This window comes from Hypanus sabinus, chromosome 5 (assembly GCF_030144855.1).
Source record: "Hypanus sabinus isolate sHypSab1 chromosome 5, sHypSab1.hap1, whole genome shotgun sequence".
Classification (NCBI taxonomy): domain Eukaryota; kingdom Metazoa; phylum Chordata; class Chondrichthyes; order Myliobatiformes; family Dasyatidae; genus Hypanus; species Hypanus sabinus.
This window is the reverse complement of record NC_082710.1, coordinates 131319829-131342408: the sequence shown is the minus strand read 5'-3', so window position 1 is coordinate 131342408 and position 22580 is coordinate 131319829. Positions and strand designations below refer to the sequence as shown.

General features: G+C 38.8%; 1 protein-coding gene across 1 annotated transcript in view; it reads left to right on the top strand.

Moving 5' to 3' along the window:
* Positions 1–22580, top strand: part of slain1a (SLAIN motif family, member 1a) — a 149342-nt gene that overhangs the window by 109711 nt on the left and 17051 nt on the right. Inside the window, exon 5 of the mRNA XM_059969161.1 lies at positions 7112–7243. Within this exon, the coding sequence (XP_059825144.1) occupies positions 7112–7243 (132 nt within the window). The remainder of the gene's footprint in view (positions 1–7111; positions 7244–22580) is intronic.

Genomic DNA, 22580 nt, shown 5'->3' with positions numbered 1-22580 from the left:
ATTTAAAATCTCCCTCATCATCGCATTCTCAATTCCTCAATTGAAAACTGATATTTTCAATTTTTTTTACAAGATTTTTCTTCACCCATTATAACAAACCCCTGAAAGTGTATCCTTTTCTTGTTATTGACATTATTGATGGACAAAATAAATAATTTTAGAACCAGTTGTTACTTGATATTTTGAGTAGTATTATACTGCACACAATATACTAGTTATGAGTACCACCATTTTTGAACGAGCAATCTTGTTCCAGGATTAAATGAAGCTGCTAGTGCAATTATTTTCTCCTTTCATCTTTTTTCTGCTGACACATGAGCATGCAAAGTGGCTTTATAGCTTTGGAATCTTATTAAAATTAAAATAGGGTAAGGAACACTTCAAAAGCTTTAAAATATTTTTGTATAAATGTTTCATAAAATAACATTTAAATAGTGTTGATAATATATTATTCAAAGAAAAAAAATTGATCTTCCATAACATGACCTTATGATTCATTATTGCATCTAGTAAACTGTGAGGTTTTTCCACACAAGTCAATACTTTGTGGAATAATGACGTCAAAGCTCTTGTCTTTGCTTACGCAGCATACCTAAACTTGCAGCTAAGTATGAAATTTTCAAGTTTATAATCTACTCTGTTCTTCTTTTATAATCAGCTCCTAGTAGAAATCCTATACGTTCAACCCCACTCACCACTCACCACCGCTCTCCCAACATAAGACCATAAGATATAGGAGCAGAATTAGGCTATTTGGCTCATCAGGCCTGCTCCAGCTTTTCATCATGGTTGATCCATTTCCCTCTCAACCCCAACCTTCTGCCCTCTCCCCATATCCCTTCATGCCCTGACTAATCAAGAATCTGTCAATCTCTGCCTTAAATATACCCAGTGACTTGGCCTCCACAGCCTCCTGGGGCAATGAATATCACAGTTACTCCACGCTCTAGCGCAAGAAATGATTCCTCATCTCCAATCTAAATGGACACCCCTCTCTTCTGAGATTGTGTCCTCTGGTCTTAGACCGTCCACCATATGAAACATCCTCTCCATATCCACTCTTTCGAAGCCTTTCAATATTTTATATGTTTCAATGAGATCCCCCCTCATTCTTCTGAATTCCAGTGAGTACAGGACCGGAAGCATCAAATGCTGCTCATATGATCAGCCCCGAATTATCCCCGAATCCCCGAATTATTTTCGTGAAATTCCCTTGAATCCTCTCCACTGTCGCCATATCCTCTCTTCGTTAGGACGTCCAAAACTCCTTACGATATTCCCAGGTGAGGCAATGCTAGTGCTGTTTAATGCCTCAACACACATCCTTGAAAATATATTCTAGTCCTCTTGAAATTAATGATAACCTTGCCTTCACCACTGACTCAACCTGTAAATTAACCTTTGGGAAATCCTGCATGAGGACTCCCAAGTCCATTTGCACCTCAGATTTTGAATTTTCACTCCATTTAGAAAATAATCTACTTTTTTATTTCTTCTACCAAAGTGCATGACTTCCCAACATTGTATTCAATCTGCCACTTCTTTTCCATTTTCTTAATCTAAGTCCTTCTGTAGCCTCTCTAATTCCTTAACACAACCTGCCCCTCCACCTATCTTCCTATTATCCACAAATTGATGGTCATGAAGCCATCAATTCTGCCGTCCAAATCACTGACATATAACGTAAAAAGAGGGAGTCCCTACAATGACCCCTATGGAACACCACTAGTCACTGGTTGCCAACCAGAAGATGCTCCCTTTATTCCTACTCTTTACCTCCTGCCAATCAGCCAATACATCACCCATGTTAGGATCTTTTCTGGAATTTGTTGAGCAGCCGCATGTGTGGCACCTTGCCAAAGACATTCTGAAAATCCAACTACACACCATACACTGATTCTCCTTTCTCTATCCTACTTGTTGTTTCTTTAAAGAATTCCAACAGATTTGTCAGGCACGACTTTCCCTTATGGAAACCATGCTGACTATGGCCTATTTTATCATGTACCACCAAGTACCTTGAAACCACATCCTTTACAATCGACACCAAAATCTCAACCACTGAGGTCAAACTGACTGGCCTATGATTTCCTTTCTTCTGCCTCTCCCCCTTCTTGAAGAGTTGAGTGACATTTGAAATTTTCCTGTCCTCTGGAGCCATGCCAGAATACATTGATTCTTGAAAGATCATTATTAATGCCTGTGCAATCTCTGCACCCACCTCTCTCAAAACTCTAGATATAGACCATCTAGTCCAGGTGACTTATCTACCGTCAACCTTTCAGTTTCCCAAGCACCTTCTCTCTAGTAATAGCAACTGCACTCACTTCTGCCCCTTGACAAACTCGATTTTCTAGCAGATTGCTTGTATCTTTCACAGTGAAGACAAATTCAGAATACTTATTTTGTTCATTTACTAATTCACTGTCTCCCATTAGTACCCCTCAAGCATCATTTTCCAGCGGTCATGTATCTACTCTTGCACCTCTTTTACACTTTATATATCTGAAGAAACATTTTGTATCCTCTTTATTAATAATGGCTAGCTTACATTTGTAACCCATTTTTCCTTCTTTTTGACTTTTTCGTTAACTTCTGTTGGTTTTTAAAAGATTACTAATCTTCTAACTTCCCATCAATTTTTACTCTATTGTACACCCTCTCTTTGGCTACTACGTTGGCCTTGACTTACCTTATCAGCTATGTTTATGTCATCTGCCTTTAGAATACTACTTCTTCCTTATGATGTATTTATCCTGTGCCTTCCAAACTGATCCTAGAAATTCCAGCCATTGCAGCTCTGCCATTATACCTGCTGGTGTTTCCTTCAAATCAGTTTTGGCTATCTCTCTCATCCCTCTGTAATTCCCTTTACTCCACTGTAATACTGATACACCTGACTTTAGCAGCTTCTTCTCAAATTTCCGAGTGACTTCTATCATATTATGATCACTGGTCTTTTAGAGATACTTTACTGTAAGCTGTCTTTTCATTTCATTGTCAATTCATTGCAGAACACCCAACCCATTCTCAAAAACAATCTTGTAGGCATTCTACAAGCTTTCTGTCTTGGGATCCAGCCCCAACCTAATTTTCTCATTCTACCTGCACATTGAAATCCCCCATGACCATTGTAACATTGGCCTTTTGACATGCAAGTTCTATCTTCTTTTGTCATTTGTAGACAACACCTTTGCTACTGTTTGGAAGTCTGTATATAACTCCAATCAGGATAATTTTACTCTTGCAGGTTCTTAAGCTGTACAACTATGAATCTACACCTTCCAATCATATGTCACCTCTTTCTAATGATTAGATTTTTATTTTTTTTACCAACAGAGCCATGCCAGTCCCTCCACCTATCCGCCTCTCCTTTTGATACAATGTGTATCCTTAGACATTAAGCTCCCAGTTGTCGTCTTCTTTCAGAGATGATTCATTGTTGGCCACAACATCTTACATGCCAATCTGTAAATGTGCTATGAGTTCATCTATAAAAACACAAAATGCTGGCAGAACTCAGCAGGTCAGACAGCATCTATGCGAGGAGGTAGTGAAACTCTTAGGTTTCAGCCCAAAATGTCGTCACTACCTCCTCCCATAGATTCTGTCTGGCCTGCTGAGTTCTGCCAGCATTTTGTGTTTTTATTTATTAACAGCATCTGCAGCTTCACTTGTGTTGCCTATGAGTTAATCTACTTGCTTCTGTATTCTGCGTGCAGAATCAGAATATGGTTTAATATCACAGGTATCACAATTACAGTAAGTATATTAAATAGTTAAATATAATGAAAGTGTTGGCGAGTAGCCAAGTGGTTAAGGCATTCGTCTCGTTATCTGAAGGTTGCTAGTTCGAGCCTTGGCTGAGGCTGCGTGTGTGTCCTTGAGCAAGGCACTTAACACTGGTGCCAAGCTGTATGGGTACTAATGCCCTTCCCTTGGACAACATTGGTGGCGTGGAGAGGGGAGACTTGCAGCTTGGGCAACTGCCGGTCTTCCATTAAAAAAAACCTTGCCCGGGCTTGCGCCCTGGAAACCTTCCAAGGTGAAAATCCATGGTCTATCGAGACTAACGACACTATAATGAAAAATCAGAAATAATATTTAAAAAGTGAGGTAGTGTTCAATTGTTCAATGTCCATTTAGGAATTGGATAGCAGAGGGAAAACACTATTCCTGAATCACTTCAGTGTGTGCCTTCAGGCTTCTGTACCTCCTTCCTGATGGTAACAAACAAGAGAGCATGTTCTGGGTGATGGGGGTCCTTAACAATGGATATCGCCTTCCTGAGGCATCGCTCTTTGAAGATGTCCAGGGTACTACGGAGGGTGACTAATTTTACAACTCCCTGCAGCTTACTTCAATCTTCTGCAGAAGCCCACTCCCATATCAGATGGTAATGTAGCCAGTTAGAGTGCTCTCCATAGAAATTTAAAAGTGTATTTGGTGACATTCCAAATCTTCTCAGACTCCTAATGAAATATATCTACTGTCTTGTCTTCTTTATTGCTGTATCAATACGTTGGGTGCAGGTTAGGTCTTTGGAGATATTGGCACCCAGGAACTTGAAATAACTCAATCTCTCCACTTCTGAGCCCTCTATGGAGACTGTGTGTTCTCTCATCTTACCCTTTCCTAAAGTCCACAATCATCTCTTTGTTGTTATTGACGCTAAGTACTCTGCAACACCACTCAACTAGCTTGTTTATCTCGCTTTTGTACGCCCTCTCATCTCCACCTGAGTTTCTGCCAACAATTGTTGTATCATCAGCAAATTTAGAGATGGCATTTGATTTATACCTAGCCACATAGAAATTGGTATAGAGTGAAACTTGCAGTGAGGAAAGCACACAGCCCTGAAGTGTGCCAGCGTTGATCATCAGCATTCAAATATAACACCGTCAGTCCTGTATTCATCACCATTTTTGATTTTCTTCTCCCTTTATATTGTAACTCATCCCATTGACTGAAGTTTTGCCCTATCATCAGCCTCTCCTTGACAGCAGTCTCACTAAACGCTGCTTCTATTTGTAAAACCAAGTACCCCCATTCTCAGCCTTATCACTCTGGTTTCCATCCCCCTGCCAAAATAGTCAATTCCATGACCACTGCTCTTCACAGTTGTGAGAAGTTGAGGACATGTGGCCTTCTGCACATTTGCTAGTGCCAGTGTCATTCTTTCCTACACCTGCTCTGAGGATCAAATCATATACTTCCCATAGAGAACCTCTTTCATGTATAAGTTAATGTATTCTTCATGTTCAGCCTGAACCTGTTTAACAGGGAAAATCAGTTCAGGCGCACAGAGAGGCAAAATGCAGAACTATTAAAAAGTTTTATTAAAAACCTGATTAAACATCATAAAAAAGTTATATAAGTACAAATACTTTATGATATCATGTGAAACTACTGAAGGTATGAGAGAAAATATTAGTCTGTCGTAGACAAATATGATCTTGTTATTCCATATCTTAGACTTCTTTAAGCCTTAATTCTGACTTTTTTCTCTTTCAATGCAAATGGTCAAGCCTTTTGACTTCTCTTGCATGTTAGTATTCAGTTTTGAATATTGTCAGTACTTTAACTGTAATGGTTTTAGAGAGAACTTGCCACGGCAACCATTCACAAAGTTCTGCCTAGAACTCTCCCGCTCTCTCTCTTATTTACTCTCTCTGAGCTCTCTCACTCGATTTCTCCTTCTCTCTGATTTCTCAAATTGTCTCACAAATCCCTGTGACAAATGGATTGGCAAAATGTTCTGTTTTGTTTATCCCATCTTTCATACAGTTTGTCCAATTTTGGAATGCTTGGTGTTAAACCATTAGCAGAATAAAGATACTTTAATGGAGGAAAGTTTGATGGAGAAAAGTCAAGCTTACTAGTGGTCTAAGAACTGTTAATAAATATTTTTCCTGATATTCACACTTGCATATTCAGGGCAGAACAAGATGCCATTTTATTACTTTGGCAAAGATTTGTTATTTTTTAACCTTGTCATATAACAGGGATCTAGTTAAAAAGTTTGTATTTGTATAAACAGAGAGTTCAGGATTTCCTTTCCAGCTGACAGCCAGTTTTAAAAGTTAAGCTCTGACACTGACTTCACTAAAATACCTTGGGATAGGAAATTCTGGTTAATTTCTTGTCTAACGTGATTTATCTATTCCGAATTAAGGCATGTGATCAGAATGTTCAAAAACACATTAAAATTTTTTCTTTGGGCTTAGTTTTCTTTACTTTTGGTCCAGAAGTTTGGGGCAGCGCAGTGGTACAACTATAAAAAAAGTTAAGAATACATTTTGAAGGGAAATCTGGAAAGAGAGGGATGACATGGATTTGGCAGGTAAGATTAAGGAAGATCAAGAAGTTTTATAGATGAACAATATTAAGAATAAAGAGGTGACCAGGGAGAGAGTACGTCCCCTTTGAGATCAGCACAGTGAACTATTTCTTGAGCTACAGGAGATGGCTGGAATTTTTAATCATTATTTCACCTCAGTGCTAATTCAGGAGAAAATCAAGTTTGCTCAATAGGTAGGGAAGCAAGTGGAGATAGTTTGAAGAACTAGGCAGGAGGTACTGAGATTCAACACAATAAGGTGGGTAAATCCCTGAGCCTGACTGAGTACATCATCTGACTCTGTGGGAGGCTTGAGAAGAAATTGTATAGGCTCTTGGAGAGATATTTGCTTCGTATATCGCCAATAATGAAGTTCCTAAAGACTTGAAGATGGTTAACATTTTTCCATTATTTACGAAGAGTAGCATTGGTAAGCGAGGAAACTACAGACCAGTCAGACTGACTTCTATGAAGGGGAAGTTTTCTGGAGCAATTCTGAAGGGCAGGATCTTTGACATTTGGATGGACAGAACCTGATTAGGAGGAGTCACCATGGCTTTATGCATAGGAAGTGGGCTAAGAATCTGTTTCAGTCTGACAGGTTGCATTTCTCAGATCTGGAAATTAGAACCACTGGAACTGTTCTTAATTTAAACAATGTTTCCTCTGGAAGCAGTTTTCTCACTTTCATTTCTAAAATAAAGTTAACTTTTGAAGTGAGTGTTTGCATAAATTTTGATTTGCAGTTGAAACATTATTTTTCTATTGCAGAGAAACTCAGACGGAGCATGCCAAACCTTGCACGTTCATTCAGTACCACCAGTTCACCTGAATCGTTTAAGAATAGCAGAAGTTTTGATTCGAACTTACAGAATGGAACTTCACGACTGCAATCACCAGCATGTAAGTATAATCTGTGAGTGGATTTTGTAATGTGGTGTTAGTTGGGTGCCTGCTGAGTTTCTGTTCTGCTGGTATATTGAGTTAATGTACCGTGGTTTGTACAGTAAAGTTTGTTAATTACAGTAGAGTTTATAACCCAGTAACCCATGGGCCAGAATAACAAATGAGGAATGTGAGTTTCGATCCACAGCAAGTGCAGAATATAAAATTCAGCTGATTAAATTATCTAAAACTGAAAATTCACAGGTGACTGTAAATGTACCAGATTATTAAAAAAGTCTGAGGTGAAGATTGTAATCCTCTCACCGTAGGCTCACAATGAGAGTGTGAATGCAAACCAACAGAACATAACTCTACAATGCATCTGAATAATGATGAAAAGACCATTTTCAATAAATAACCAGGCTTAGGGTAAATATAGAAACATAGAACATTGACATAGAAAGCCTACAGTAAAATACAGGCCCTTCAGCCCACAAAGCTGTGCCGAACATGTGCTTAATTTAGGGATTACCTAGGGTTACCCATAGCCCTCTATTTTCTAAGCTCTATGTCCCTATCCAGGAGTCTTTTAAAAGACCCTATTGTATCCGCCTCCACCACCGTCACCGGCAGCCCATTCCATGTACTCACCACTCTCTGGGTGAAAAACTTACCCCCGACACCTCCTCTGTACCTACTTCCAAGCACCTTAAATCTGTACCCTCTCTTGTTAGCCATTTCAGCCCTGGGAAAAAGCCTCTGACTACCCACATGATCAATACCTCTCATCATCTTATACACCTTTATCAAGACACCTCTCATCCTCCTTCGCTCCAAGGAGAAAAGGCCAAGTTCGCTCATCATATTCTCATAAGGCATGATCGCCAATCCAGATAATGTCCTTGTAAATCTCTGCACCCCTTCTATAGTTTCCATATCCTTCCTGTAGTGAGGCGAACAGAACTGAGCACAGTAGCCCAGTGGGGTCTGACCAGGGTCCTATATAGCTGTAACATTACCACTTGGCTCTTCAACTCAATTCCATAGTTGATGAAGGCCAATGCACCATATGCCTTCTTAACCACACAGTCAAACTGCGCAGCATCTTTGAGTGTCCTATGGACTCAGACCCCAAGATCCCTCTAATCCTCCACGCTGCCAAGAGTTTTACCATTAATACTATATTCTGCCATCATATTTGACCTATCAGAATGACCCACCTCACACTTATCTGGGTTGAACTCCATCTGCCAATCCTCAGCCCAGTTTTGCATCCTATCAATTTCCCGTTGTAACCTCTGACAGCCCTCCACACTATCTACACCACCCCCAACCTTTGTGTCGTCAGCAAACTTACTCACACATCCCTCCACTTCCTCATCCAGGTTATTTATAGAAATCACAAAGAGAAGGGACCCCAGAACAGATCCCTGAGGCATTAAACTGGTGACCGACCTCCATGCAGAATATGACCTGTCTACAACCACTCTTTGCCTTCTGTGAGCAAGCCAGTTCTGGATCCACAAAGTAATGTTCCCTTGGATCCCATGCCTCCTTACTTCCTCAATAAGCCTTGCAGGGTGTACCTTATCTAATGCCTTGGGGAAATCCATATACACTTCATCTACTGCTCTCCCTTCATCAATGTGTTTAGTCGCATCCTCAAAAAATTCAACCAGGTTCGTAAGGCACCTTTGATAAATCCATGCTGACTATTCCTAATCATATTATGCTTCTCCAAACGTTCATAAATCCTGCCTCTCAGGATCTTTTCAATCAACTTACCAACCACTGAAGTAAGACTCACTGGACTATCTCTACTCCTTTTGTTGAATAAAGGAACTACATCTGCAACCGTCCAATCCTCTGGAACCTCTCCCGTCTCCATTGATGATCCAAAGATCATCACCAGAGGCTCAGCAATCTCCTCCCTCGCCTCCCACAGTAGCCTAAATTGGGAACATCCAGTCTCATCCAGTCCCGGAGACTTATCCAACTTGATGCTTTCCAAAAGCTCCAGCACATCCTCTTTCTTAATGTCTAGATGCTCAAGCTTTTCAATCTGCTGTAAATCATCCCTACAATCACCAAGATCCTTTTCCGTAGTAAATACTGAAGCAAAGTATTCATTAAGTACCTGAGCTATCTCCTCTGGTTCCATACACACTTTTGCACTGTCACACTTGATTGGTCCTATTCTCTCACGTCTTATCCTCTTGCTCTTCACATACTTCTAGAATGCCTTGGGGTTTTCTTTAATCCTGCTCACCAAGGCCTTCTCATGGCCCCTTCTGGCTCTCCTCACTTCATTCTTAAGCTCCTTCCTGCTAGTGCTATAATGTTCTAGATTTCTATCTTTGCCTAGTTTTCTGAACCTTTCGTAAGCTTTTCTTTTCTTATTGACTAGATTTTCTACAGCCTTTGTACACCATGGTTCCTATACCCTACCACCCTTTCCCTGTTTCATTGGAACGTACCTATGCAGAATGCTACGCAAATATCCCCTGAACATTTGCCACATTTCTGCTATCCATTTCTCTGAGAACATCTGTTCCCAATTTATGCTTCCAAGTTCCTGCCTGATAGCCTCATATTTCCATTTACTCCATTTAAATGCTTTCCTAACTTGTCTGTTCCTATCCTTCTCCAATGCTATGGTAAAGGAGATAGAATTGTGATCACTATCTCCAAAATGCTCTCCCACTGAGAGACCAGACACCTGACCAGGTTAATTTCCTAATACCAGATCAAGTACGGCCTCTCCTCTTGTAGGCTTATCTACGTATTGTGTCAGGAAACCTTCCTGAACACACATAACAAACTCCATCCCATCTAAACGCCTTTCTCTAGGGAGATGCCAATCAATATTTGGGAAATTAAAATCTCCCACCAGGATAACCCTGTTATTATTACACCTTTCCAGAATCTGTCTCCCTATCTGCTTCTGAATGTCCCTGTTACTCTTGGGTGGTCTATAAAAAATATGATTTGGGTAAACACTAAACATAAAAGTTTGAATGTTTAGTTAAGGGAAAGTAAAACTTACATGTATGACTACTGACACAAATTTGACATGCAAATTTACTGTTCACCAGGAAACAATAATTCAACTCACATCAGTATAAACTTAGATCAAAATTTGTTTTGACAATTATTTTATACTATATCAGACAAAATACACTATATAATACAATATAAAGAAAAGGGCCCATCAGATATATATTAATCTATAATGTACACTTAATCATTGGAGCCCATTGTTGCATGAAACATCCAGTTTGCGTCACTTCAGTTACTCATGGTGCTGAAACAATTCTCCGCTGAAGAACCAGTCCCAGCAACATCCAAGCAAAAAGGCGTTAAACTTCCTCCAATGTTGTGTGCTAGCTGGCTAACTAAAAGTTAGTTTGCATTCACATTAATACGTGGCTAACTCATTATGATCCTACAGTGAGAGGGTTACATTTTTGGCGGTTCTTCCGGGATGGATGCTTGAATGATTTAATACTGTATGAATGCTGTACTATGATTGGGTGGCCTGTTTACTTATGTTTAAGCCTGTATTACAGCACTGTCATTTTTAGTGCAATTTAAAGAGTATCTTAATAGTCTATGGCTTTAATTCCTTCTTTTTCATTTTTCAATCTTTTTATTGACTTCCCAGTAAAGAATATACAAATCAGATGAGAAGTTTAGCAAACAAATAATACAAAAGACATATAAACAGCAGTAAAAAAATATATCAAAATCAGTTAAGTAAAATGTTGTGCTGTTATATATACAATATAATCAAAAAAATCACAACTCCTCTTAACAATCGTAAAAAAAAATTGGAAATTTTATTTAATAAAGAAAAAAACACACTAACTAAACTAAAACAAAAAAAAAGAAAGAAAAGAAAGATTGGACAGTCCATTTGAGGATAAAATTGGAAGAAAGAGAAAGAGAAAAAAAAAATCCTTCCAGTCATCTCTGAACCTTCCCGGATAAGGACTTCCCCTAAAGAGAATAAGGAAAAATAAGTACGTGAAAAAATAAATTAAATCATGTGAAAATATTGAATAAAGGGTCACCAGAATTGTTCAAAATTAAAAGATGTATCAAATGTCCAGCTTCTAATTTTCTCCAAACTTAGACATGACATAATGGAAGAGAGCCATTAGGCAGATTAGATTCTTTCCAGTATAACAAGATAGCTCTCCTGACCAGTAAAGTTGAAAAGGCTATCACGTGTTGAGCGGAAGCAGACACTCTGCCTGCTTCCTCTGGAATGATCCCAAAAATTGCTGTAAGTGAATTGGGTTGAACATCCACATCTATAACTTTAGATAGTATTCTAAACACATCCCTTTTTGAGGAATTTCCTCAAATTCCTTCTAAAGTGTATGACCATACACTTTCCTACACTGTGTTCCATCTGCAACTTCTTTGCCCATTCTCCTGCAGACACCTTGCTTCCTCAATGCTACTTGCCCTTCCTCCTATTTTTGCATCATCTGCAAATGTGGCCACAAAGACATCAATTCCATCATCCAAATCATTGGTATAAATTGTGAAAAGAAGTGATTCCAATATCAATTCCTGCTGAACACCACTATTCACCAAACAGAACAGGCCTCTTCTATTCTCCACTTTGCCTCCAGCCAGTCAGCCAATCTTCTGTCCATGCCAGCATCTTTCCTTAAATACCATAGACTCTTATCTTGTTTAGCAGCCTCATGTGCAACACTTCGACAAAGGCCCTCTAAACATTCAAGTAAACAACATACAGGTGACTCTCCTTTGTTTATCCTGCCTGCTATTTCCTCAAATGACTCCAACAGATTTGTCAGTCGATGTTTCAGGCTAAGACCTTGCAGGCTAAAATGTCGATCATTTATTGCCCTCCATAGATGCTGCTTGACTTGTTGAATTCCTCCAGCACTTTGTGTGTGTTGTGGTGAAATTTGCTGTCCGAGGAGCATTAATGGAACTGCTGAACCTACTCAGCAGGTTAGGCAGCGTCTGCAGAGGCAAAGGGATAGTTACTGTTTCAGATCTCCTTTCTGCACTCCCTCACTGCTACCTATCACTCCATTATACTGGTAACCACACCTCCACACTGAGAGTCCTCTAGCAGGATGACATTGCCTTTTCTACTATCCTTGCCTGTGTTGGGCTATATGTGACTCTAGACATGCAGGCACATAACACTGTGACTAGTTTGTAACTGTCCTCCCAGCTGCTGCATTATTGCAATGATTCAAGAACACTGCTCCCCATCACTTGTCCAGAATAGGTAAGAATAGCAGTAAAATTTGGAGATGCCATGCGATATGAACAAAACAATTTGAATAATATAGACTTCCATTTTCATTTTTGAATCCCAATTTTTGAATATTTCTGTTGTTGAACTAAATACAACTCTGGGTCTAAAGAGCAAATCTGTTGTTGAATAATAATGTGCAGCAATGGATTCTAAAAAAGTACAAAGAGAAGATAACTAGTTTCTTTGAGATTGCTGGGAATTAGATAAATTCTGGATGGAATTTTTCTTGTACTCACCCAAGATAATATAACTCCGTTGCTTCTCAGTTTTGAGATAATCAATACTTGGGTTCTTGGGTTATTTACAAGACAATAGACCATACAGTACAGTAGCAGCCTTGTCAGCCCATCATATCAATGCTGATCCTTTTGTCCATCCATTCTAATACCATCTGCCCACATTAGGACTATACCCTTCCAAGGCTTGCCAATTTGAGTGCCTGTCTAAATTTCACTTAACACATATATCAACGCCTTAAACAGTGTCAGCCAGTATTCTTATAACATTCAAAAGGTTCATCTTGGTAATACTTAATTTATATGAATTTAAGAGAAGAATTTTCAAGAGTTAATGTAGCCACAGTTCTATTTTATCTCAAAGAGCATAGGAATATTAAGACAGAACTGGATAAGCACATATGAAAGTATTGATTGGGTTAAGAGAGAGGCCAAGGGTCACAGGCAGAAACTAAAAGGCCAGCCATTGATCACTGAGACAAGTGGACATTTTTTCATCAAGGAAAAAACGCACTTTCAAAATTTTCTGCTTATGCAATGCAGTTTCTTAATATATTCACAATAAAGATAAGCAAATGTTTAAACGTTCAGAGATTCAGGAGATGTGAGGTTAGTGTGGGAGAGTGTTATTTAGGTATAGCATCAGCCAAGATCCTGTTGAAGCAAGGCATAATGACCTAGGTGATCGACTACAACCTTCTTTTTCTTTTGATTTTAAGTTTACAGAATCTACATTCTCATATCATTACAAAATTTTATCTTGTTCAATGAGATGACTTCATGTTCTTCTCAACTTTCTGCAGTTTTAGTGTAGACTACTCAAAGGGCTCCTTCCTCACTCCACTAATGAGCCTGACAATATCTTTAATGTACAGATACGGGCAAGTTTAATCTTCCTTAAATGAGATGGTGGCTCATAATATATAATGCTCCAGACAAGGCTCCACCAAAGCGCTGTTCAGTTTCCTTTGGACATCAAAGACGATTCTAGTCTTGCACCCTGTTGCTCTTGATATTAAAGCTAGCATGACGTTTGTATTTCTAGCTCCTTGCTGTTTCTGCAAGCTAACTTTGTGGTGTTTATATATACAGGGACACTAAGTTCTCTATCAGCATTGAGGTTTAATTTTCTTTTAAACGCCCTGGTTCAAAACCTATTTATTTTACTAACATGTTTTTACATATTTTAATGTTTATTTTTAATTTTAGATTTTATTTTTTTTCATGATTGTACTGTATCCCATTGTAAAACACTTTGAATTAGATTGTATGAAAAGTGCACTATAAATAAGATAGTATTATTATTTTTACATAAGTAATGTTCTTCAACATTAACTCACATTCTCCCTTATTTACTGTTCTTTTTCTTCTGCAGACAGTTTGTGTGTTCTTCATAACTTATTCATTAAGTAATTGCAGTTGGTTGCTATCTCAGTAATTAATTTCAATTATAAAATACTTGGCTGTGGATCTCCCAACTTGGCAATGTGAAATTGACTGCTGATATCATTCTTCATTTTTATGTCTGCTGACCACCTCTCTCAGAATCAGGTTTATTATCACTGACATAATGTATATTATGAAATTTGTTGTTTTGTAGCAGCTGTTCAGTGCAAGTCATAAAAAATACTGTAAGTTACAATAAAGTAAGTGGTAAATAGTGCAAGGGAGGAATAGTGAGGTAATATTCATGGGTTCATGGACTGTTCGGAAATTTGATGTCAGAGGGGGAGGAAGCTATTCCTAAAGTGTTGAGTGTGGGTCTTCAGGCTTCTGTACCTCCTCCCTGACGGTAATAATGAGGAGAAGGCATGTCCTGGTTGATGAGTGTCCTTAATGATGGATGCCATTTTCATGAGGCCTGCCTTGTGAAGATGTCCTCAATGGAGGGGAGGCTGCTGCCTATGAGGAAGCTGCCTGAGTCTATAACCCTCTGTAGCCTCTTTTGATCCTGTTTGTTGGAGCCTTCGTACCAGGTGTGATGCAACCATTTGGAATGCTGTCCACTGTATTTCTGTAGAAAGTTGCTAGGGCGTTGGGTGACATAACAAATTTCCTCAAACTCCTAATGAAGTATAGCTGCTGGCGTGCCTTCTTCATGATTGCATCAATGTGTTTGCTATCCATATAATTACATTATCCACAGTACAGGTGGTCTTTTATGTGTTATGTTGTTTAATGTCTTTTAAACATCAAAGATGCTATAATATCTGACAATAATAAGCTTGTCAAATGCTACTTTCATTCATGGATCCATGCGGGCCCTGCCTAGATTATTAGATTGTATTTAAGGTACTTTCTCCTGATTTCTTTAATAATGGACTGCAGCATATCGTCCCCCACTTGCTCTCTTTAGAACCCAAAGAAGTAGCCCATCATGTCCAGGAAGTTTGCTAGCTTTTTCTCAAGTGATATTTGTAGCCTGGGGAAAATATGCACACAGGGCAACAAATACTTTTTTGGGTCTTTAATTCCTTTATCTGTTTTAGATGCTTTAATGCAGAAAGATGGTATCAAAATAAAACAACAAAATAATTAAAAAAAAAACACGGTTCCTGCTGTTACAATCTCAGCTTAATTTCAGTCCATACCCTTGTTACGTAGGCAGTTTGAAAATAAATAAAACAATATACAAATCCAATACGGTAGTGGCAATTCTAAAAATACAATACAAACAACATTAGAATCCCACTAAGCCTATACCTTATACACAACATCAAAAAGATGAAAAAATACATCTCATCTTAACTAAGAGATATACTGACTTTGGCACACACGTGCTTAACTTCCAAACATATATAGGCTGGACCCTGAAATGAATATGTAAATAAAGATTAACATTATTCACATTCATTCATGAAACAATAAAGAAAGACAAAACTAAACTTTTACAATATATTGCCTTCTAGTTTAAATTACTAAAATGACTAGCCTACTAGGGCAATAACAAACCGCACAACCACACTATCCAGCACCGATACCTTACTCACGAAAAATCTTTCCTTGCTAAACCTGGGAAACACACTCAAACACAATTCTCACAATTCTCTTTAGAACATGGTAACTCTTCTTTCTACTCCACATGTGCAAAGTGACATCAATTTTCTCTTAAAGGTATTACCAGGGTGAATACATAAGTGCACGTTAATAATAAAAAAATTATATTCAACAGTCACCTAGCTACATAATAATTGATTTAAGTTCTTCAAATCCTTTTGTCCCTGCATGTTTGTTATTTTTGTTATCCTTTCAGAGCTTTCTATTGTGAAGGCAGGTGCTTGTTTAGCATCCATGCCATTCCTGCGTTCCTTGTTATTAGTCCTTCTCTGAGTTTCTAAGGAATCAATGATTGTATTTGATAATCTCTTCTTTTTGACACATGTAGATGGTTTTTGAAACAGTTTTTTTATCTCTTTGTTGTTTATTTTTATATTCACTTCCCCTCATTTGTTAATATTTTAATCCTCCTTTGATTCTCCCAATCCTCAAGCCACTACTATGTTTTGCACTTTTATAAGCCTTTTCTTTCAGTCTAATACCATTTAGCTTATTCATAGATTAATCACATGTTATATAATCTTTACTTAATATTTGTGGACAGTAATGAAATATTTTTTTAAGTCTTTGTCACTGTTATCCAGCTTTGCTAACTCAATTTACCTTAGCCAATTCTCTCTGTATACAGCTTTATTGATTCTGTTTAAAATAAATATTATGTTTTGGAGTTATTTCACATCTTTTCTGTAAAATTACCAATTAATTCTTACTCTTTATTCATAACCCAATCCAAAAAGATCTATGCCTTGATTGGCTCTATTAAGTTGTGATCCAGCATATGATCTGAAATGCCTTGTATATGATGCACTTGACAGCCTTGACAATTTTGTTTGTCTACATTATGCTCTAAGTGTGGTGTTCTTATTTCCCGAATAATGGATGCTATCCTCCCCACTTTTCTTGTTTTAATAATTGAATTGAACAGAACAGAACAAAAGCAAAAGTTAAAATGGAAGGATATTTTAATCAAAGATCTGAAGATGTTTGAGAGAAGGGAAAAGAGGTATTTGAAAAATGATTAACTGCATCAAAGAACAGCAGGAGGTTAATGACTGATATAGCTGCTACACCAGAGAATGGAGATGTTCATTGGCCTGTTACTCGTTGTGTTTTGCCAGATATTCTATATGGAATAACCAATGTGTACAATAGTAATTTCTGTCAAGTTTCAAGATTCTGCATGAATGTCAAAACTTTGATCTTGCTAGATTTGTTAAAGCATTGGTTCTCTGGTTGGACTCCACCATCACAATCTACATTTCAGTCTAATAGTGGTTCAGTAGCTTGCTGAAGTCGATACTTGTATTTGCTGACAGAGCCTTGTGAAGTATCCACAAGCCTATTCATATGAATGGTGGCCATCAGGATGGAAGATAAAGTGCAGAAAATTGGAAGTGGGACCCAATAGTAAAATACCTGTCCATCAAGAACATGGTCAAAGCAACAGAAGATCCAAAAGCCTTCATGAGCAATACACCAAACTTAGTTCAAATCCCCCTGCAGTTGTTAAAATTAGATTAATAATTTGGAATCTTGGGAAGAGCAGTGCAAAAGTACAAACTATTCTCAGTGATATTGACCAAAAAAAGCTACAGGTCTGCTTTAAAAACCTCTTTAGTTCATGAATGTCTTTTGGAGAACAAAATCTATCAATCTTTTCTAGCCTCAGTCATTGTGATGCAACATTATCCCATGAACTTCCAGCTTAAAATATTCTCTAATATAGTCTAGTGAGCGTTTATTTGTCACAACCTTTGCAAGGATCTAGAAATGTTGACTTAGGCAGTGATGTCTTGACCCCAAACAATAAATAGTTAAAGTAGTTCCTTAAGATTGTTATTGTCAAGTGCAGTAGTGGTGTAGTGACATAAGTTCCCACTACCTATTAAATGCTCCCAGTGGCGTGCGTCCCAAATAACCTCCAGTAACCAAGTCTCAAATAACCTCCGGTAACCAAGTCCAGCTCCTGGCCTTCACGTGGGCTTTGCTACTAAGCCCAGTGGAGCTGTTTCAACTGACAAGAGATGGGACAAAGGACGGTTATTTGTGCCTTAAAACCAGTCTCTTTGGGCAAATGAGGCTCATCAGGCATCTCATCTATATAACCGTATAACAATTACAGCACAGAAACAGGCCATCTCGGCCCTTCCAGTCCATGCTGAACGCTTACTCTCACCTAGTCCCACCGACCTGCACTCAGCCCATATCCCTCCATTCCTTTCCTGTCCATATACCTATCCAATTTTTTTTAAATGACAAAATTGAACCTGCCTCTACCACTTCTACTGCACAGCTACCACTCTCTGAGTAAATAAGTTCCCCCTCGTGTTACCCCTAAATTTTTGCCCCTTAACTCTCAACTCTTGTTTGTATCTCCTCTTCTCTCAATGGAAAAAGCCTATCCAGGTCAACACTATCTATCCCCCTCATAATTTTAGACACCTCTATCAAGTCCCCCCTCAACCTCCTACACTCCAAAGGATAAAGACCTAATTTGTTCAACCTTTCTCTGTAACTTAGGTGCTGAAGCCCAGGTAACATTCTAGTAAATCTCCTCTGTTCTCTCTCTATTTTGTTGACATCTTTCCTATAATTTGGTGACCAGAACTGTAGACAATACTCCAAATTTGGCCTCATCAATGCCTTGTTCAAATTTAACATTACATCCCAACTCCTATACTCAGTGCTCTGATTTATAAAGGCCAACATTCCAAAAGCTTTCTTTCCCACCCTATCCACATGAGATTCCACCTTCAGGGAACTATGCACCATTATTCCTAGATCACTCTGTTCTGCTGCATTCCTCAATGCCCTACCATTTACCATTTAAGTCCTATTTTGATTAGTCCTACCAAATTGTAGCACCTCACACTTATCAGCATTAAACTCCATCTGCCATCTTTCAGCTCACTCATCTAACTGGCCTAAATCTCTCTGGAAACTTTGAAAACCTACTTCATTATCCACAATACCACCTATCTTAGTATTAAATGCATACTTAGTAATCCGATTTACCACCCCATCATCCAAATCATTAATGTATACGACAAACAATATTGGACCCAGTACAGATCCCCGAGGCAAACCACTAGTCACCGGCCTCCAACCTGTCAAACAGTTATCCACCACTACTCTCTGGCATCTCCCATCCAGCTACTGTTGAATCCATTTTACTACTTCAGTATTAATACCTAACAATTGAACCTTCCTAACTAACCTTCCATGTGGAACCTTGTCAAAGGCCTTACTGAAGTCAATATAGACAACATCCACTGCTTTATCCTCATCAACTTTCCTAGTAACCTCGTCAAATAATTCAATAAGATTTGTCAAACATGACCTTCCATGCACAAATCCATGTTGACTGTTCCTAATCAGACCCTGTCTATCCAGATAATTATATATACCATCTCTAAGAATACTTTCCATTAATTTACCCACCACTAACGTCAAACTTACAGGCTGATAATAGCCAGGTTTACTCTTAGAACACTTTTTAAACAAAGGAACCACATGAGCAATACACCAATCCTCCAGCACCATCCCAGTTTCTAATGACATTTGAAATACTTCTGTCAGTGCCCCTGCTATTTCTCAAGTAACTTCCCTCAAGGTCCTAGGGACCCGGAGACTTATCCACTTTTATGTTCTTTAAAAGCACCAGTACTTCCTCTTCTTTAATCATCATAGTTTCCATAACTTCCCTACTTGTTTCCCTTACCTTACACAATTCAGTATCCTTCTCCTTAATGAATACTGAAGAAAAGAAATTGTTCAAAATCTCCCCCATCTCTTTTAACTCCACACATAGCTGTCCACTCTGATTCTCTAAGGGACTAATTCTAAGAGAAGGAAAACTGATATAACCATATAACAATTACAGGACGGAAACAGGCCATCTCGGCCCTTCTAATCCAAGCCGAATGCTTACTCTCACCTAATCCCACTGACCCGCACTCAGCCCATAACACTCCATTCCTTTCCTGTCCATATACCTTTCCAATTTTGCTTTAAATGACAATACCGAACCTGCCTCTACCACTTCCACTGGAAGCTCATTCCACACAGCTACCACTCACCGAGTAAAGAAATTCCCCCTCATGTTACCCTTAAACTTTTGCCCCCTAAGTCTCAGCTCATATCCTCTTGTTTGAATCTCCCCTACGCTCAATGGAAAAAGCCTATCCAGGTCAACTCTATCTATCCCCCTCATAATTTTAAATACCTCTATCAAGTCCCGCCCCAACCTTCTATGCTCCAAAGAATAAAGACCTAACTTGTTCAATCTTTCCCTGTAACTTAGGTGCTGAAACCCAGGTAATATTCTAGTAAATCTTCTCTGTACTCTCTCTATTTTGTTGACATCTTTCCTATAATTCGGTGACCAGAACTGTACACAATACTCCAAATCTGGCCTCACCAATGCCTTGTACAATTTTAACATTACATCCCAACTCCTATACTCAATGCTCTGATTTATAAAGGCCAGCATACCAAAAGCTTTTTATACCACCCTATCCACATGAGATTCCACCTTCAGGGAACTATGCATCATTATTCCTAGATCACTCTGTTCTACTGCATTCTTCAATGCCCTACCATTTACCATTTATGTCCTATTTGGATTATTCCTACCAAAATGTAGCACCTCACACTTATCAGCATTAAACTCCATCTGCCATCGCTCAGCCCACTCTTCTAACTGGCATAAATCTCTGCAAACTTTGAAAACCTACTTCAATATCTACAACGCCACCTACCTGACCTCAAACCTTCGCTAACTTGTGGCTATATCCACTCATGGGGAAGGCTTCGGCACTAAACCCTGAGGAAGAACTTGGATTTGGAGGCCCTAAAGTAGTTCTACGTTGAGCTTAACACTGACTGACAACTCCTGTGATGCTGCTGGTGCCAAATGTGCCGGTCACTGCTTTTCCTTTGGATTCATCAGCTGCAAGGAGAGGGGGAACCTGCTGCATGAGGAGCAACTTGCTCTTCATATTGTACTGCTCTGACTTGTGTATCTCGTAGGCATCTAGGATGTAATATCCATGGTTGAAGCCTTCCAATGGAGGGCCTCTTAGCCAGAACTTTGGAAGATAAATAAAAATATAGGTGAGATGGGAAACATGGAAATAAAACTGAAAAATAGAAAAAGTTGTATTTCTAGGATCCTTGAAAAGTGAAAAGCCAACGTCAAAGGTGAAAGATTTTTATCTGCTAGCTTGTAGTGACAGAAGTCTCCAAGTTTGGTGTGGAGGTGGAGTTGTTAAGTAATTGGACTAGCATCCAGAGTCCTGAAACTTTGGTGGAAAAACAAGAATTCAGAAGAGATTAGGTAGTTTAAATAACCAGAAATTAATATGTTCACATTGTGTGAATCAATTCAAGTATCTTTAATATTTCTCCTTTCTCTATGAACCACGACGTATACATTACACTTCATTAGTAATCCCTGCCATACAAAGACGTCATCTAAATTAATATAGCGGTTAATAGAGAAGGTTACATTGCCGCTTCTGAAAAATGAATTGAGCTTCATTGCAACTTTGTAGTGGGCGTAAGATGGAGAGGTTGGAACGATAGTGCATGCTTCAAGCATTCAGAACCTGCTCACAGGCAGTAGTTCTTGGCAAAGCATAGTCTGCAATACAGATCCCAGTGGGGGAGAATTGAAGCATTGGCAACAATACTATTCACAATTGATCTATGCCTGAAATTATTTTTCTTATAGTGTTTGGAAGCTGGGATATTATGAATAAACAGGTACTGAAGTTTCAGCACTTGATCAGAATGTGTTCGGAAGAGACAGCAATAGGAGGAGTTAAAATAAATTGCCGTGAAGGAATGCTCCAACCAAAGAGCAGAGATAAGGAGTATTGCGGTAGGTGGATTTCAGTTGGAAATCCTGGATGACAATCCATGAATGTAATTTACCTGTGTGAACTCTGATAATCTGACATGTTTGTGTTTCGAATTGTGGTTGGCTAGCAGATTTTCCAAGATATTTCTATTAATGGGCCAACATTGTTTAAGTTCACTTTTGTTAGATTTTGCATGCAATCGTAATGAATTTTCCAGTGAACCAGTGCAGTTTAGAAGGAGCATTGGAACTGGTGTCCTGGTGTGGAAGAATGGAGCTTCCCAGAGATTGTAAATGGGGGTAGGGATCTGGGTGTGAGGAGGATGGAGCATGGGCACTAGGTTCCAGGTGAATGAGAATGAAATGTGGGAACCAGTGCCCCAGTAATTAGGAAGGATTCATCGCATGTATTGTGTAGTAAGCCAGAAGGCCAGTCATCAGGATTTATCGATATCAGATTATTGGTGTTTTAGTGTATATCTAAAATGATCTAATTATGAACGTGAGTTCTGACAAAGGGTCTTCAACCTGAGATTTTAACTGTTTCTCTTTCCTCAGGTACTGCCTCACCTGCTGAGTGCTTCCAACATTTCCTAGTATTAATCGTTACTGTTTGTCATTGTGTAACATTGAGAGCAGGAATTTTATTTTAAAGTAGGCCAGCTGTAATACTGGAGAACAGTAATATCCTTCTCAGTGGCTGATCTGCTGTTGTAACAGTGCTTGTAACCCATCCAATCAAAACAAGGTTTACCTACAATAATCCTTCTGACAGGATCCATTGATCTAGCAAAGCCAAATAGAATAAGTTTAGCTCTCGCAGCAGGAATGCAGACAATTAATGTTGCTTTATATGGTAGAATAGTGCGTGTCAGCAAAATGGGAGCTGCT